Source organism: Carassius carassius, chromosome 38 (genome assembly GCF_963082965.1).
Source record: "Carassius carassius chromosome 38, fCarCar2.1, whole genome shotgun sequence".
NCBI lineage: Eukaryota > Metazoa > Chordata > Actinopteri > Cypriniformes > Cyprinidae > Carassius > Carassius carassius.
This window is the reverse complement of record NC_081792.1, coordinates 2,247,204-2,265,930: the sequence shown is the minus strand read 5'-3', so window position 1 is coordinate 2,265,930 and position 18,727 is coordinate 2,247,204. Positions and strand designations below refer to the sequence as shown.

The 18,727-nt window shown below is 36.3% G+C and overlaps 2 protein-coding genes across 2 annotated transcripts in view; one reads left to right on the top strand and one right to left on the bottom strand.

Moving 5' to 3' along the window:
- Positions 1–18,727, bottom strand: part of LOC132119151 (synapsin-2-like) — a 511,637-nt gene that overhangs the window by 31,385 nt on the left and 461,525 nt on the right. The gene's annotated exons all lie outside the window — the stretch shown is intronic.
- Positions 11,596–17,176, top strand: LOC132119154 (metalloproteinase inhibitor 3-like). The gene is made up of 5 exons (XM_059528912.1): positions 11,596–11,817; positions 15,451–15,527; positions 15,617–15,713; positions 16,285–16,403; positions 16,857–17,176. The coding sequence occupies exons 1-5, from the start codon at positions 11,682–11,684 to the stop codon at positions 17,007–17,009; spliced, it is 582 nt and encodes a 193-aa protein (XP_059384895.1). The 5' UTR covers positions 11,596–11,681; the 3' UTR covers positions 17,010–17,176.

Here is an 18,727-nt window from a genome sequence, read left to right as displayed (position 1 = left end):
TAAAATGTACCGCCGCTCCCTATACGCAGAGTACGCAGTCTGCGCACCATCGGGGGGCAGGGTTTCTTATTTTATTGAAGCAGCCCTGTGCCGCCATTGGCTAGCGGACCCCCACCTGCTCTTAGCATTGCATTGACTCCCATTCATTTTGGCGTCACATTGACAGCGAATAACTTTACATCTGAGGTGTTTAAAGACTCCATTTGTCCATTCATTATTTCTAAAGAAACACGAAAATACGAGAAATACGTTGTGGACCCGTAGAAGCAGTTTTTGTAAAAATATGTCTGTCGCACAGTAGAGAAATTACCATATGGACAGGAGGAGAAGCTCACAGGCAATCTTTCTATGGGGAAATCGGGGGGACGAGGAGGCATGAAGTCATGGGAGAAGCCCATAGAGAGTTCATAAAAGCAACGGGACAAAATTATTCAACAACGTCTGCAAGATTAGGTGGGTGATTCAGATTTCTCTCGGCACAGCGATTAGAAGTTTAGTTTAGTTTATTTGTTTACAGGGACAATGCACATTAATAAGCATAACTGTAAATGTGCCGGAATTAGCCAAGAAGACTTACAATTGTCAGACAGGTTGCTCACGTGACATTTATGTCATCAAGTGCAGTTTGAGTCTGCGCATTACGCTCGACCCCCAGGAAGTGCGTGCTTCTAATTGACTTCATTTGTCTCTGTTGAATCCAGTGGGGTCGCTGTGTCCATTTCTTTTACTGTCTATGCGCACCATCCCAGTTGCTCCAAAAAATAAATAAATAAATAAATAAAAAACGTTGGCTTGACGTTGGACGTTTGAGAGTCTCAAATTTAGCGACTGTCTCTAAAGTTACACGCGATACTGATATATGGGGAGAGAAGGGGCGAAAGTACAATTTTTAAGAAAAACATCATTTCAAAAAGATAATGTTGTAGACAGAGATACATTTCTGCTGTGGCCAGTAACTCAGAAGTGTGGTCTATCAATACCAGGTGGTATTTTGTAGAAATGTAGAAAGACTTCAGTATATTTTCACTTTGAACATAAGTTGCACATTGTTACTTTTGACCCCATCGGTTGGGACGAAAGTAACACAACAATATAAGCTGGATTTTTTTTGTCACTCTTATTTTTATTAAGTATACCTGATTGTGACCTTGTTAATATGTAACTGCAAACATATTTTGTCCTTTATTTTTGCAAAAAAATTACTACATTTTCATATTTTGATTTTAAATTTAAGTTTCATCAGATGTTTCAAAACCCGACTGTATTTTTATTGTCAATTTCAATGTATTTTTATAAAACATTTTTTTCAATAGAATGTACAATATAAATGTAATTGCATTAGCATAATAAAAAAAACTCTAAACATAATGTAACAGTAGGCCTATTCATGTTTCCATCCAGTTGTTTTTATGCATAAATTAAAAATGTGCATTAAAACATCTGGAAACACTGCAAATTCATAGGTGGAGGTGTCAAGGCTAAGACATGGCTAAAACCTAAAAATAAATGTGACGTAGCAGCTGCCCAGAGAGAGATGTTCCTCTATGTCCAGAAACGCCCTCTCAAAAACATCTGGAGAAAACCAGACCTCTGTCTGTCTTTCTGATCCTCACTCATACATGTTCTATTGGTATAATATGTCATAAACATTTTAATAAATAATGCAAGACACAGAAATTCACAATATAGCATGCACTGGAACAAAATAAATACTTTTTGTCACTGTAGCTGGACAAAAGTAACAATCGTTTCAGGAACTCCTGACATTTAAACTCGATTTAATTTTATACTGAAAACATCTGAAAATGTAAACTTCAGGATGTGTTAAAGCACTAAATAACCTGTAGATTGAACATGACTGTGACACATGAAACAAGAATAACATGATATTACTCTGCTCCGTCGAGGATTGCATGCTGAATATGCTGTCTTTGCTGGGAATGCAAATGCAGAAAGAGGGTCGGAGAAAATCACTTTGTTACTTTCGTCCCACGTTACTTTCGACCCCGCTCTCCCCTACACTTTTCTAATGTCAGTAGCATTTGAGGAGAATGACTTACAGTCATACAAACAACTGTAATTGTTCATCTAGGTGTCGGCTAATTTAATTGATTGTTGATATTTATTCAAATAAACTGTAAATCATATGTAAATTATGCAACTTTTTCACATGGGCTCAAATGAAAATTTGAAGCTCAATATCATTTGAGGAGAAAGACTTGCAGTCATAAAACAATTGTAATGTGTTCATTTAGGTGTCAGCTACAATGCACACCTTATACATTTTTAATATATATTAATATAAATTATAAATCATGTAGGTAAAAACGAGGCCCATTTACAGTTTTTCTCAGTCGCTTTGGTACATTTCTCGAATCATCCTTGAGATTTGCAAAACAGTAAGTGCATTTCTCAAAACAACTCGTGCAAATATCACAACACCATGGATTACCTGCAAAAGCCAGTCTCCTGCTCAAAATCCTTAGTTCATCTCTCAAAAATAAATATCTGTGTCAATGAACATGTCAGTGCCATCAGAAAGACAAGTCCTTGTGTCATAGTTTACGGATAAGACAGTCGAATCGCTTAGTCATGTTGTCAATATAACAGTGTACTCTGGAGAGATGTTCTGATGTAAACTATAGCAACTGTTTTGGATGAGAGTCACTGTATTGAACAGTATGCAATATGCTTATGTATGCCATATATCCATTTCAAAAGTACAAATTTACACATTACTGTATGTGGGATATTGATTGAAAGAGACTGGATAGAATTCCCAGTTACACTTTTACTAGTGGTCTGACCCAAAAAATAAAACTCTTTACAATGCCATTGTGATGTAGAAAAGGAAAAAGAAATATGGGCACAAAGATGAAAATAAGTCAATTGTCAGAATGTGTAACTCTTGTGTTGTCCTCTGTCTATACAGTATAAGCTTTCTAACTGAAGATTCATGAGATGAACCTTTGAGCTATTTCAGAGAAATGGTTTATCATTGGTTTATCATCTACATTCTCTTCATTAGTCAAGATTCACTTACACAATTCATGCCAAATTGACAAACAATCTAATAATAATGTGTAAAAATAAAAATAAAAAGTGTGCTTGGCAGTTTATGACAACTAGATTAACCATTTTGCATTTAATGACTTATATGATGAACTAAAGACTAGATGTTTTGAGGGTTAAGACTACTGCACAGAAAAATGTATAATACATTTCGAGCGACATGACATTAGCAACTGATAATGTAGGAAACCACAGATAAATGTGCATAATTAATTGCATGAATGTACAAAAGCAATCGCAACTTGTTCAAAAGAACGAGAATCTGGTTTTATGATGTGTATAAATGACTAGATGATGTGAAGGTTGTACAAGTAGTTTTGAGAATTTCATTTCTGATTTGAGAAATGCACCAAAGCTGTCACGAAACAGAGAGAGAGAGAACCCAGGAGGCGAATGGCAGGTTAATCTTCTTTTAATAGAAATAAAGCGAAGCCGCAACGGCTGATAAACAAAGGCAGATCTCAAGAATAATTCCTGGTCGAGACAATGAAGCCTAAGTGGCTGGTCCGGGGAGCTTGTGTGCAGCGAGACCAAGGAAACTGGTGAGGTCGGACCCTTCGTTACTCCTCACGGCAGAAAACTGGGCGGAGAACCAAACAGGTAACAAACAGCCAACAATAGATTCTCCAATCGACTAGACAACACTGGACAGGACAGAACAGGACTAATGGTCCGTAGATAAAGCACAAAACCCTCAGAAACATCCGAGGTGGTTAGTAATAATCCAACAGGGAATGAAAAGAGACAGAGCTAGAAATGGAGAGCCTGATGATAGGAGATAGAGAGCAGGTGAGAGGATGAGAGTAGAGATAAGTGAGCGCAAAGAAAAAGGAAAGAACCAGCAGATGGAGACAGAGATAGAAAAGAGAAAGAACCGGGATCATGGCAAAAAAGACTGAGAAAAACTGTATTATATATATATATTTTTTCAGGTTTCCTTATGAAAATTACCAATGGTTTTAACAATAATACCATAAATCACCGTTCTTGTAGCTATATTAACTGCAAATTAACCATGGTTTTGTTACTTCAAATAATAATTTACAAAGAAGTATTAATATACTGTAATATGTTGTTGTTGCTGCTATAAAAACCGACCTTAGCCATCAATAGCCTTTAAAATGACTTAAAATGCATTATATTAAAAGAAGAGGCAATAATGATTGGTTAACACTGTTAAAGCATATTGTAGGCAAATACAAAGTTAACAATTTATGTACCTGTCATTACAAATGCCTGCAAAGGGAGCCAGATGCCATGTAACGGCTGCTGTTACACTTACAGGACAATCAAATCCTTGTTTAGGCTACTGACCAAACATTTAATTCAAATATTCACTTAATCTTTCATTTTTGGCCACCTTTTTGCTATAGATGACACGGCCTTTATAATTTCTTCAACAAAAAACGTGCATCATACAACCCTTACAAAAATAAACCATGGTTTTATCATCGTAAAACTGCTGAACTTCCTTTTGCATGATTTCTGAATGCTTGAGACTATAAAAATAGTCATAATAAAGTTATAGCCATAGCACAATTAGCATAATAATTGAAAAAGATGTGTCTGGGCACATAATTTGTGCTGCTGCGACTTGCAAGTGACCCCTTTAAATTATTTCTAGGTTAAAGTATTGTATGAATATTGTCCCACTGATAAATACAGTGCAAACTGTTCTGTCCTGTTATGTGGATGGAGGAGGATGAACCCAAATGCAGACAGAAGTCACAGCAACACAGTTTATTGTACAAAAAAACAGGAAAACAAAACCCACGAGGGGGCAAAACAAGGGCAAGACTGACGAGAGATAAACTAGACTAACACTTGACAAACTACACTATAACAAAAACAGGATCACACTTCTACAAGACTTTCTATAGACGTACTCACAGACAGATCTCACATAGATTGACACGCAATGTTAGACAGCCTTTGACAATATTAGACAATGTTTGACAAAATATGGCAATGTTTGACAATGAACCGACAAAGGGACAGATAAACACACGAGGTTATAAAGGGAGGCTACTAATGAACACAACAGGTGGAACAGGTAAATCAATGATGACAAAACTAGGGTAACAAGGGGGGCGGGGCAAGGGAACGAGACAACACAAGCACATGGCCCAAAGACAAGGTCATGTGCTTGTACACAAAACACGGGCCTGTCATGATCCTGCCACAAGACTAGAGAAAAATCAGGACATGAAGGCAGAACCATGACACTGTCCAACTGGATAAAAGTGAAGTGGAAATAAAAATCAACAATAGACTGAACAGTTCCATGATAATATGTCTGTAACATTTATTACTCTCGTCTTTTAAGTCTAAAGGCACTAGGTAGGTGTGTGTGACATTAATAATTAATTCTGGACATTAATACAGGTAAATTTATGAAATAATTTAGTAATATTAGTTTTATTACATACTAAATTGAATGATGTTTCTCTTCTTAGTCTTCTTTGTTGGGCTTGAGAAAGCCAACATATATTTGAACATTATTATTATTTATTATGAGAGAAATTTACACAGACTAGAACTTTAATGTTTCACTAAATTCATATATCAATTCATATATCTGTTTACAAGAATAGACTTCACACTTCAAGCAGTACAGCTACTTAAAACTTCCCATTCTGGCTTTTTCAACCTACCTCCAAATTTATTTTAAGATATTGTTTATTCACACTGGTTTATGCATTTAATGTTTGTCCATCTGGAACTTTTATTTTTCATGAGCTGTACATTTTAAGATGTACTAGGTGTTGATAAATCACATGCAAAGAATGTAAAGAGCTAATGTCAGGCCTCTCTGTCCTGCTCCTGGAGGGCCAGTGCAAAGATTATTTGCAGCTAGAGTCCTTACCAGGTCAAGAAAATATGATCATATTACCCCAATTTTACAGTCTCTGCACTGGCTACCTATTAAGTTCCGTATCAGTTACAAATTATCATTACTTACCTATAAGGCCCTAAAAGGTTTAGCTCCTGCGTACCTAACTAGCCTTCTACCACGCTACAACCCATCACGCTCCCTAAGGTCACAAAACGCTGGACTTTTGGTAGTTCCTAGGATAGCAAAGTCCACTAAAGGAGGTAGAGCTTTTTCACATTTGGCTCCCAAACTCTGGAATAGCCTTCCTGATAATGTTCGGGGTTCAGACACACTCTCTCTGTTTAAATCTAGATTAAAAACACATCTCTTTCGCCAAGCATTCGAATAATGTATCTCTTAAATTGTGAGTGTAGTTGCATCTGCATTTTTATTCTTTATCTTGGGTTAAACTAATTTTACTTTGTTGGATCAGCTGCTATGCTAATGATGTCTCTATTTGTGTCTCTGTTTCTGCTGGGATCTTCATCCCGTGGTAACTAGGATTTACACAAGCTCCAGTCTGGATCCAGAACACCTGAGAAGAGATGATGCTGACCCTCAGAGGACCCCAGATGATCCTAACCTTGAATCAACAAACAGAACTAACAATTATTGCTACAAGTGTGACTGCATCATATAATAATTGCTGTTAATAATGTTCATCGTCTGGCTGACTACGTCCTGTATTAATTTTTCTAAAAATCCTGTCATACGTGCACAAACTGACAGTCACCACTTATAAGCTACTACTAAATATTGTAGAAACATAATTTTCTGTAAAGTTGCTTTGTAACGATTTGTATTATAAAAAGCGCTCTACAAATAAACTTGAATGAATGAATTATGTATTATGTAACAGCAAGACATTTGTGCAAGAATATTTTACTTGCAGTTTTCCAAAACATGATAATTTTTATTTGGCACCAGCTGCAGTAGTTAATGTTGTTTTATATTATATTATAGAGCTATCATTGAGCTAAGGTATACCCCCCCCCCCCAATCTATCACTGAATAACCTGTGTTGCACAGATATGGTATATTCATGGCAGTACACAAGAAATTCATGTATTTATTTGTCATTTAAACTTACGTAAACAGAAATCCTGTCGCCCCCTCTAGTGGACATTAAGTGTTAAGGCCTTCATTGCTCGGGTAACAAAAGTCACTAGAAGTTTTGGGAAGGTAAGTCTGACCAGTTATACAGCAACGAGTCAGACAAGTCTGAAGATCTGAACTGAATTTAGTGAAACATTAAAGTTCTAGTCTGTGTAAATTTCTCTCATAATAAATAATAATAATGTTCAAATATATGTTGGCTTTCTCAAGCCCAACAAAGAAGACTAAGAAGAGAAACATCATTCAATTTAGTATGTAATAAAACTAATATTACTAAATTATTTCATAAATTTACCTGTATTAATGTCCAGAATTAATTATTAATGTCACACACACCTACCTAGTGCCTTTAGACTTAAAAGACGAGAGTAATAAATGTTACAGACATATTATCATGGAACTGTTCAGTCTATTATTGATTTTTATTTCCACTTCACTTTTATCCAGTTGGACAGAACTATTTGCACTTTATTTATCAGTGGGACAATATTCATACAATACTATAACCTAGAAATAATTTAAAGGGGTCACTTGCAAGTCGCAGCAGCACGAATTATGTGCCCAGACACACCTTTTTCAAATATTATGTTAATTAACAGTGAGTGGTGGTTTCAGACATAACTCTTATAAGACTCTCATTTTGCCTGAAAGAATGAAAAGACCGAGCTGAAGGCAGAGCGATTCGACCAATCAGATGAAAGGAGCGTTTCAGCTCCGCCCATAAGTGCGCATGAAATATTGAAGCCATAAACGGTCTGTGTATCTTTTGGTCATTTGATTTTCCATTTTCAAAGAAATAAAGATAAATGAGAAACAGTTTGATTTTCGTTTTGTTTAAGAAACGGAAAACGAAAATTTTGCTGGATTTTTCGTATTTTTGTTTATGGTCAAAAATGAGATTATGCTTTAATATTTGTTTGAATGTGTGGGCGGCGCTGAAACGCCCCTTTTCATCTCTTCTGTACTGCACCGACAAGCAGCAACCGCAAACTCAGTTCATTTTCACCGGGAGAGAAGCGGCAGACTATTTAAAGCAGACTAATTATGGGGAAAACTTAACTTATTTTATTATAAATTTTATTATAAATGTGGGTTGGATTTTTCCGATTATTTTTTTTTTCAGAATGGCCTAGAATAAATTAAGTAGGCAAAAAATTTGTAGTATATTTTATTCCATGTCGTTGTAGATCACAGGCTAAAGTAAAATTCAAATGGCGTTTTATGAATAAAGTTGTCAAGTCTGCTTTGTCAATAACATGCAGCAGCCTGAAAATATAATATTATTTATTATTATTATTATTATTATTATATCTTGCAAGCACCACTAGCAAAGAATCGTTAGGATTAATAGGCTCTGCTGTCTGCCGCTTCTCTGCTGTTGAAGATGAACTGAGCTCGCAGAATACAGAAGAGATGAAAGGGGTGTTTCAGCGCCGCCCACACATTCAAACAAATATTAAAGCATAATCTCATTTTATACCCATAAACAAAAATACGAAAAAGCCAACTAAATTTTTGTTTTCCGTTTCTTAAACAAAACGAAAAAACGAAAATCAAACCATTTCTCATTTATCTTTATTTATTTTTAAATCAAATGACCAAAATATACACGTCCATAACCTATTTGTAAACGGTCCGTGTATATTTTGGTCATTTGATTTTCTATTTAAAAATAAATAAAGATAAATGAGAAACGGTTTGATTTTCGTTTTTTCGTTTTGTTTAAGAAACGCAAAACGAAAATGTAGCTGGATTTTTCGTATTTTTGTTTGTGGGTAAAAAATGAGATTATGCTTTAATATTTGTTTGAATGTGTGGGCGGCGCTGAAACGCCCCTTTCATCTCTTCTGTACTGCACCGACAAGCGGCAACCGCAAACTCAGTTCATTTTCACCAGGAGAGAAGCGGCAGACAGCAGAGCATATTAATCCCGCGGATTCTATACTAGTGGTGCTTGCAAGCTATATATATATATATATATATATATATATATATATATATATATATATATATATATAATTTTTGACCAAACAGAAATTAATTTATTCAATGACATATGAATTTTACTGTAGGCCTATATGATCTACAATGACATGAAATATGCGGATTTTTAGCCTACTAATTTTATTCTATACCTATTTAAGAAAAACCTCACAAGTAGCCTATGTTTTCATTTGCTATTACAAACAACAGCAACTGAAGCTTTATCTTGTAGAGTGTAGTCTGCTGCACTTCTCCACACTCTCCATCCCGAAAACAGGGGAAAGAGCTTCAGCTCCGTCAGTTTGGATTGTAAAACACCCTAAATAACACGAAAACCTTACCAAACTCAACACGATGTGCTTTCTGCCATCTCGGTCTACATTAACTTCTTTCTGAAACGTCAGAAATGAACCAGGCTCATGCATCAGACGAACCATGTCTAGCTGGACATGATGTCTACTTTTAAAATAATCCATTTAAATAGAATAATAATAATAATAATTTTATATTTAGGCCTATGTAATTCAAATGAAACCAAGGAGAGGTGCAGTGTTTCCCGTCTGAACTCATTATCTGTAATGATGTCACACCATCACTATATTCATACTGTCATCTACAGAATTCGTGAATTCAGTTCATAATTATAAGTAGCCTATAGCCTATAATTAAAACATTTAAAGTAGACTAATTATGGGGAAAACGTAACTTATTTTAATATAAATTTAATTATAAATGTGGGGTTGGGTTTTTCCTATTTTTTTTTTTTTTATGAATGGCCTAGAATAAAATAAATAAAAATTAAAATAATTAAAATAATAAAGTTGTCAAGTCTGCTTTGTCAATAACATGCAGCAGCTGGAAAATTATAATATTATTTTTTATTTATTATTAATTTAATTAATTAATTATTATTATTATTATTATTATTATTATTATTTTATCTTGCAAGCACCACTAGTATAGAATCCGCGGGATTAATATGCTCTGCTGTCTGCCGCTTCTCTCCTGGTGTAAATGAACTGAGTTTGCGGTTGCCGCTTGTCGGTGCAGTACAGAAGAGATGAAAGGGGCGTTTCAGCGCCGCCCACACATTCAAACAAATATTAAAGCATAATCTCATTTTTTACCCACAAACAAAAATACGAAAAATCCAGCTACATTTTCGTTTTGCGTTTCTTAAACAAAACGAAAAAACGAAAATCAAACCGTTTCTCATTTATCTTTATTTATTTTTAAATAGAAAATCAAATGACCAAAATATACACGGACCGTTTACAAATAGGTTATGGACGTGTATATTTTGGTCATTTGATTTAAAAATAAATAAAGATAAATGAGAAATGGTTTGATTTTCGTTTTTTCGTTTTGTTTAAGAAACGGAAAACAAAAATTTAGTTGGCTTTTTCGTATTTTTGTTTATGGGTATAAAATGAGATTATGCTTTAATATTTGTTTGAATGTGTGGGCGGCGCTGAAACACCCCTTTCATCTCTTCTGTATTCTGCGAGCTCAGTTCATCTTCAACAGCAGAGAAGCGGCAGACAGCAGAGCCTATTAATCCTAACGATTCTTTGCTAGTGGTGCTTGCAAGATATAATAATAATAATAATAATAATAAATAATATTATATTTTCAGGCTGCTGCATGTTATTGACAAAGCAGACTTGACAACTTTATTCATAAAACGCCATTTGAATTTTACTTTAGCCTGTGATCTACAACGACATGGAATAAAATATACTACAAATTTTTTGCCTACTTAATTTATCCCTTTGCTATATTCGATATTATTAAGCTGGAAATACACAGTTAACATACTGCAGTAGTTTTCACACCTCTCCATGTATCTGACACGCCCACTTCAGGCCTCGCAGTCTCCACTAATGAGCTGATGAGCTGAATCAGGTGTGATAGATGAGGGAGACATACAAAATGTGCAGGTCTGGGGTACTCCGGGACAGGTTTACGAACCACTGGCCTACTGTAAGGACATAAGCTGACTAAATTACTTTTACAACTTCCCTTAAGAAAACCATTGAACCATTGTTTTACTATTGAAAAACATTGTAATCACAAATTACACTAAACATAGTTGTGTGGTTATACAAATGGCAATCACCTAAAAAAAACAACAACAACAAAAAAACATTGGTAATGGTAAAATGGTTAACGCCAAGGAAAAAGAATAAAGGCTATAGCTACTACTTGCAGCGCGTTTCTGTGTTTGGTTGTGATATTTGCAGCACATGTGTTGTCTAACTGATAAAGATGTTTTCTTAATTTGCTGGTGCTTTTTCTATTTCTATGCGGTTTCCTAAGTTGCAGCGGGTTGAGCTCTCTCGGCCACCGTAGTACTGAGATGCGGGTCGTGAGCAGTGTTGCCAAATCCGGTTGTTGGTTTTTATTTATTTATTTATTTATTTTTTACTTTACCCACCGGAACGCAATTGGGCAATTCTTGATTGCGATTAGGCGCGTTTTGTTGTAAACCCTGGCAACCTTGTTAATGAGGTCAGATGGGCGGGAAATATAAGAGCTATATAAGATGCTACGATCTAGATCTCTCTAGAGAAAGAACAAGAAAGCTCTATCTGGTCATTAGCTTAAGTATATTGTTTAATCTTGTGCTGTGAGTATGAGTGTCCCGCTGTCTGCTGCTGTTACTCTAGGACTGCTGTTCTTCCTGTCTGTGGGACTGAACGAGCAGGTGGCCGAGGGCTGTAAATGTCTTCAAAGACACCCTCAACAGGTGTTCTGCGAGTCTGATATTGGTAAGTTAAACACATTTGTAGGCTAGCTAGTTAAATGGGAACCGTTATAGGTGCCATATGCAAACCTGTGGGTTTCATGTTTTGAGATGATGTTGATGATGATGATGGATAGATAAATAAAAACACAAAACCACACAATAGCTTTATGGAGGGCAGTGTTTGGCAGTAGGCTAGGCCTAATTACTGTACTGTGATCGTATCGACATATAAGGCTCCAATACTGGCGCTGCAAGTTTTTTTTTTTTATTATTTTTAAGTCATTGCCCTTCCTCTGTGAGTGCTGTAGAATGTGGGACAGTCTCTAAAATGTTCAAACACTTGTGCTTGCAAACAAACTCCAAGCTCTTTTGTCGCCTACGGATCATTTACTGACCGGGTAGGCTATTATCCGTTAACTTTCCCTGGTGACCTAAGGAAATGAACCATGCTCCAGCTATAGTAAGTGCAGTGCTTTTTGGCAGTTTTTTTTTTTCATGGTTTTATCGTAAAATGCTTTTCTTTTGCGTGATTTCCGAATGCTTGACTAGAATCAGACAACTGTATTAATGTCATAGAACTTATAGCTACAAATAGATTCAAGATGCACATGACAAGTGAGGCAGACTTGTATTGCAACATTCGAGATTTTTTTTTTTTTTTTTTCTGTCTAAATTATGGAAACATTACATTAGCCTACTTCACCTTAGACTTTATCTCCACCGCAACATCCACTAGCTACAGCAACCGTAAACGCAGTAGCTAGCCTACCGCCGGTCCCTATACACGGAGTACGCATCAGCGTAGGGCACCCACTCCCAGAGGTGGCACCATCCCAGTTGCTCAGAAAAGGGGGAAAAAAAACATGCACTATTCTCCCATCCGCGCTCGCGACCGCTCGCACCTCATGTCTGCGGCTGAATGATCATAACTGATGGATGGACCTCTATGCCCGGTAAAGGACATCAGCAATCCGGTGCAGAGAAAATAAATCTAAAAGTATATGTTAAAAAAAAAAAAAACGGGTATAAAGTTGGCTTGACGTTGGATGTTCGAGAGTCTCAAATTTAAGGACCGTCTCTAAAGTTACATGCGATACTGGTATACACTTTTCTAATGTCAGCTTTTGAGGAATGACTTGGGCTAGTCATAAAAAACAATTGTAATGTTCATTTAGGTGTCAACTACAATGCACACCTTATACATTTTTAATGTATTAAAATAAGTAATTTAGGTAAAAACAAGGCCTGTTTATCACTTTCAGGCACATTCCTGTGAATTTTCAGGTTCCCTTACGAAAATTACCCATGGTTAACAATAACGCCACAAATCATCGTTCTTGTAGCCATGGTAACTGCAAATTAACCATGGTTTTGTTACTACAAATAATAACTTGCAAAGTATTAATGTACTGTAATTTGTTGTTGCTATAAAAACCGACCTTAGCCATCAATAGCCTTTAAAATGACTTAAAATGCATTATATTAAAAGAAGAGGCAATAATGATTGGTTAACACTGTTAAAGCATATTGTAGGCAAATACAAAGTTAACAATTTATGTACCTGTCATTACAAATGCCTGCAAAGGGAGCCAGATGCCATGTAACGGCTGCTGTTACACTTACAGGACAATCAAATCCTTGTTTAGGCTACTGACCAAACATTTAATTCAAATATTCACTTAATCTTTCATTTTTGGCCACCTTTTTGCTATAGATGACACGGCCTTTATAATTTCTTCAACAAAAAACGTGCATCATACAACCCTTACAAAAATAAACCATGGTTTTATCATCGTAAAACTGCTGAACTTCCTTTTGCATGATTTCTGAATGCTTGAGACTATAAAAATAGTCATAATAAAGTTATAGCCATAGGTAAATGTCGGGCTACAGTTGTAATGTGTAAATGCAAATTCATTTTGTGTGATGGATAATAATCAGTGCTTTAAGTGGCCCAAAAGAGGTGCCGGTAGGCTACTCTATTATAGCATATATATTTGCATGTGTTTTATTTATTTTATTTTTTTTGGATGACTCCCCTCATCCCCTGAGGTAACAACAACTATATTGAAGGGGTTTTATATACAGCAGTCAACAGACGACCTTAAGGGCGGTGTCTGCAGTCTTGGGTGATGGGATGGGGGGGGCTTATGATATTAAACTGCGTAGCCTATAATAAAAGAGAGAATTTCAAACCTTAACACATTTTTATTCAAAGATCAACCGTCTGTCATTAGTCTTCAGTCTGCCACAAGAAACAACATTAAAATCATGAACTCAAATGTCATTGTGTAAAAAAAAAAAAAAAAAAAATTAACTGTTGTAACAGTGCGTAAATCAGACCTTTCTGTAACGCTGACTCTTTAAACTTATTTTTTTTGTACACCATGCCGTGAACTGTCAATCACTCCTGTATGCGTGCATCACTGTCCTCCTCGCAGCTGCAGTAACTTGCGCGCTCTTCATCAAGCTTTAAAACAAAAAGGGGACAAAAAGGTCATATTGTGTTTGTGCATATAGATTAATTAGATAAATGAATATCTAAATTCGTGCCTAGCCACCTACTTATTTTTTTTTTTTTTTTTTTTTTTTAGAACTTAGAAAAAAGATGCTCCAGCCAATGAGCAGCCGGCGGGGGCTGGTTGCAGGATGACTCCACCTCCGCAGACAGTTTTTAATGTTTATCAGACAATAGATTTCGGGACTGTCCCGAATTTTTCGGGACGTCTGGTCACCCTTCCTGAAAGAGCTACTGCATTACTTCATTAGCTTGCATCTGACCTGCAGCGAAATCCGTTAGACTTGGTGGGGTATCAGCCAGCGAGCCATATGAACAGAACGGTTTTTAGTTCTCAGAACCTGAAGCCAGGACAGCATATTATGTGTTATTCACTGTATTTGAATTTTTACTGAGCCGATTATGTGTGATTCACACTCTCTCTCCAGTCACGGTTATTGACGGCGCATGCGCTTTTCACTTGTATAACTCAAGGGTGTGGGTAATGTAGTCTCTGCTCTCGGTGAGACTAATTAGGAAGCTTGCATTGTGAAGGGCGCTCTGAAAAGCGGTTGCGCAGGCAAAAGATTAAAACCTCTATTAAAACAGATGTCCAAATGAGCGTACCGGTACGCTAAAAGCAAGTTCTGGGCACACGGAGAGGTGGCGGTACACTCAAGAGCTATATTTGGAAGTGACGGTACTGAGTACCGGTGCGCACCGGCCCACTTAAAGCACTGATAATAATGTAACTAGTAGTGTAATTACTGTTATGTAATGAGTAAATGCCTTTGAAAGCCGTGATGAGTCACTTTCAATTCTTTGGTGTAACAAGCCCATCACTGGAGAGTGCTGTGACTGGAGCCTGTAATTAAAGTAAATTGTAAGTTAAATTTTCCTTTATATAGTGTCATTTATTTAAAGGGATGGTTCACCCAGAAATCGCCCACTTCACGTCTATCTATATATATATATTTATTTTTTGAAATGAGATTAATGGAAAAAATATGTATTGGTGTTTCCCAATTTGTTCCAATGTTGTCTGCTTCCCTACGTTCTGTCACCGGTCCTTTTGGGTTTAATCTAAAAACTTTAAATATGAAGTATGAACCTGTATCTGTTTCTAAATTTAACTGTCACCTCTGACTTACCCATTAGTGATTCGTGTGAAGGTCATTGGAAATGTGGCCAGCGCTCGCCCCGACTTGGTTGCATACAGTGTCAAAGTTATTACGGTGAGAAAATGTACCTGGAACCATTTCATTCTACGTTTGCCAAGTTTTTGTTGTTTACAAGTGGTGTGTGTTTTCTCATCTAAATTCAGAAGTACAAGCCTTCCAATAAAAAGGCAATTTGGGTCATCTACACAGATAAAACTTCATGTGGCGGTTATCTGGAAAACGGCGAGTATCTGCTGTCAGGTAAAGTCATTTACTAATCTAAAGGCCGAGTTTGAGTTGACACCGAACACCCTGATGCTGGTTGTGAACCTCAGTTGAGGCTGGAATATACTTCACATGTTATGGCCTGATCTGCAGTCTGGAGGAGTCTGTGCAAGTCCGAGCCAGTCTGCAGATTTTGGCCAATCTGCGTTTTAACATTTCGCAGTGAATTCAACTAGTCATCTGAAGCTAAAAAACTGAATAGATAATCACACATTTGATATGGAGTCTATTTTAGAGCATTGTTTTCACTTGTGTGTCCTAGCAACAAGAGATTTGTGTGTTTGGGATGAGTTCAGAGTCTTGTGTATTCCAACCAGATCAACTTGGCCTTTTCCATTTTAAAAGCTCAAAGCATTTGAGAACTTTAACACCTTTCATAAGTAAACTGTAATTGTCCTCAACGTTACATTCCTCAAAGAAAAGACTCAAATGGAGTAATGAATCTCAAAGGTTTAATGAGTGAGGACCTCTCTAGGTTCAAACTTGCATGTACAGTTAAAAAAAAAAAAACTGTGTATAAATATAAAAAAAAATTATCTCCCCTAAGGACATGTTGTGGATGGAGTGATGGTTTTTGGTTTATGTGACCTTGTGTGGCGTTGGGACCAACTCTCCTCCGTTCAAAAGAGGAACCTCAACATGTATCAGACTGGCTGTATCTGTGAGGTAATTCAAATCCTATTTTTACAATTCACCGTAGTCTGAATTATGCAGAGTTCAGTGCTGTTGAAATCGAGTGGTCTTTTGCCAACCTAAATTGTCATTTGAGTGTCAAGCGCATGCTCAAACCCTGGGCTCGGGTCATTTTCAGGAAGTTTTGTAAAGGATCTTAATGCATCAACAAATTTGACTAGGACATTCCAGATGCCATAGTGGAAGTTCTAGGCACCTTTGATTAAACTTGCTTGGTAGAGAAGACCCCAACCATGCAGAGCTAAAAGTCAAACAAGTATCCAGCTCTTCCGAAAATGTGTTGCATTTGCATACTTTGCTTTAATACTTGTAGCCCTTGTATTAGCCACCAACTGTTATCAATGATCTTGACTTGCTTTTGTAGTAAAACCGCTGTAGTAATTTTATGAGCATTGGGAAGTCTTCTCTAAAAACTGATCTCTACAGATTACATCCTGTACTGGAGCGTCCTGTTTGACCAAGAATCTTCAAAGAAAGTGTCTGGTAGGAGTCAAGAACTCCATCGGTCTTGGTTATGAAGAGGCTCTTCGGGCTGTTTGCCTGCCAGGCAGACACGGCTCCTGCAGATGGCAAAAGTGATTTAAAAGTGACCACAAATGCTCCTAAAAATGATGCCCTGAAGACCAAGTGCAACAGCCAGTTTGGACATTGGTTCTTTAGAATGTTCTTGAATTTAAACTTTACTGGAGCTTTGCAATGCAGTTTTCATGGAGATGCTGTTAAACCATTAAACTGTCTTGCATGTACAGTAAAAGTGTCTTTGTATTTAATTGGAAATGGAAGCAGGTGTATAAATCTGGATGTTCTTGGTGCCAATGCTTTATATCCCAGGGGGTTACTTGAACCTACAGAAACGGCATACTAGCTTGTTTGCACAGTGTGGAGAGCTGATAATGATTTTGAAGGTGTTACACTGAAACACTGTGTGCTGCATAGACGGGGTGCTACTGAGATTTAATTTTTGTCCAATGATCGAATGACCAAATAAAATGGTTTGTTCTGAGGAAAAGTCAACTTCAATTTATGTTTGTATTTCACTTAGTTTCCATGGCCTGGAAGTTTCATCCAAAGTGACTTAGTCCCTAGCATCACAGCAGAACCAAACTTTTATGAAAAGTAATACACTTTAGCACAGTTTAGATTACTTGTGCAATACTCCTAGGAATATACTTCAGTGCAACCTTTTAATGTTTTTGTATGTTAACTGCAATCCATTATAGATCAAACTTTATCGCAAATGCGAAAAAAAAAAAAAATTCTAGTTTCATCTCTTGCAACTACATTTATTCATTTAGCAGAAGTTTTTATCCAAAGCGACTTACAAATGAGGACCGTGGAAGCAATCAAAAAGAGCAATGATATATGTGCTATAACAAGTCTCAGTTAGGTTAACACAGAGCACGTAGCATGGGCTTTTAAGGTGAGACACTGCAGGCAAAAACACTGTTTTATCAAGCACCTGTCAATTTTGAGTTTTTGGTTTTTCATAAAGTGCTTTTTCAAACTAGTGGAAGGAAAACATTCAAAAACACTAAGTGCTTCTTTTATAGCACTTTATCTGTTTGTGTCAATAGATTTCAATTACAATACATTTTTAAAGGCCGTCTTCTCAAAATGAGTTTTTTCTTCAACACTGAGCCTTAAATCTCCACTTCAGTAGCACTTACACACACCACACTTGAAATTTTTATTCCTGTCTATATTCTGAGGATTTTTACAGAGGGATTTGTTCATATACATTTTCCTTGATTATATACAATTTATTCCCCCCAAAATTGTGAAAATATATTGTTTTCTGGCTGTTCAAAGTGACAAAAAAAGATAACCAGAATTCCCTTTGTAAAAACATTTGACTCTGTCAATTAAACAAATTTGGAACTGACTTCATCTAGTGTTCAGATTTTTGTACTAGACATTTATGCAAATTAGCACATTTCATTAAATAATGCCTCATTTGCATATTTAAACGTAACATTTTTGAAAACTTGTAATACAAAAATGTTTGCAATCAATGTAATCAATCAACTGGGTAAGTAAGGTGATAACTATTAGTTATTTGTTTTGCCCTATTCACCTGCAGTGTCTCGCCTTAAATAATATAAATAGAATAAAAAAAAGAATGGAGCAAGCTAGTGTTGGAGGTCTTTATATATATATATATATATATATATATATATATATATATATATATACACACACACACACACAGACATTCATATATAGATATCATATATATACACACACACACACACACGCTCGCGCACACACACAATTGCATAATAAATGCAAAAAATAGA

What these genes read in the sequence shown, in the direction of transcription:
- LOC132119154 (XM_059528912.1), top strand. Translation starts at nt 11,682, where the DNA reads ATGAGTGTCCCGCTGTCTGCTGCTGTTACTCTAGGACTGCTGTTCTTC. An exon ending in CGGCGAGTATCTGCTGTCAG is followed by an intron (nt 15,714 to 16,284) that starts GTAAAGTCATTT and finishes ATCTCCCCTAAG; the next exon opens with GACATGTTGTGGATGGAGTG. An exon ending in AGACTGGCTGTATCTGTGAG is followed by an intron (nt 16,404 to 16,856) that starts GTAATTCAAATC and finishes TGATCTCTACAG; the next exon opens with ATTACATCCTGTACTGGAGC.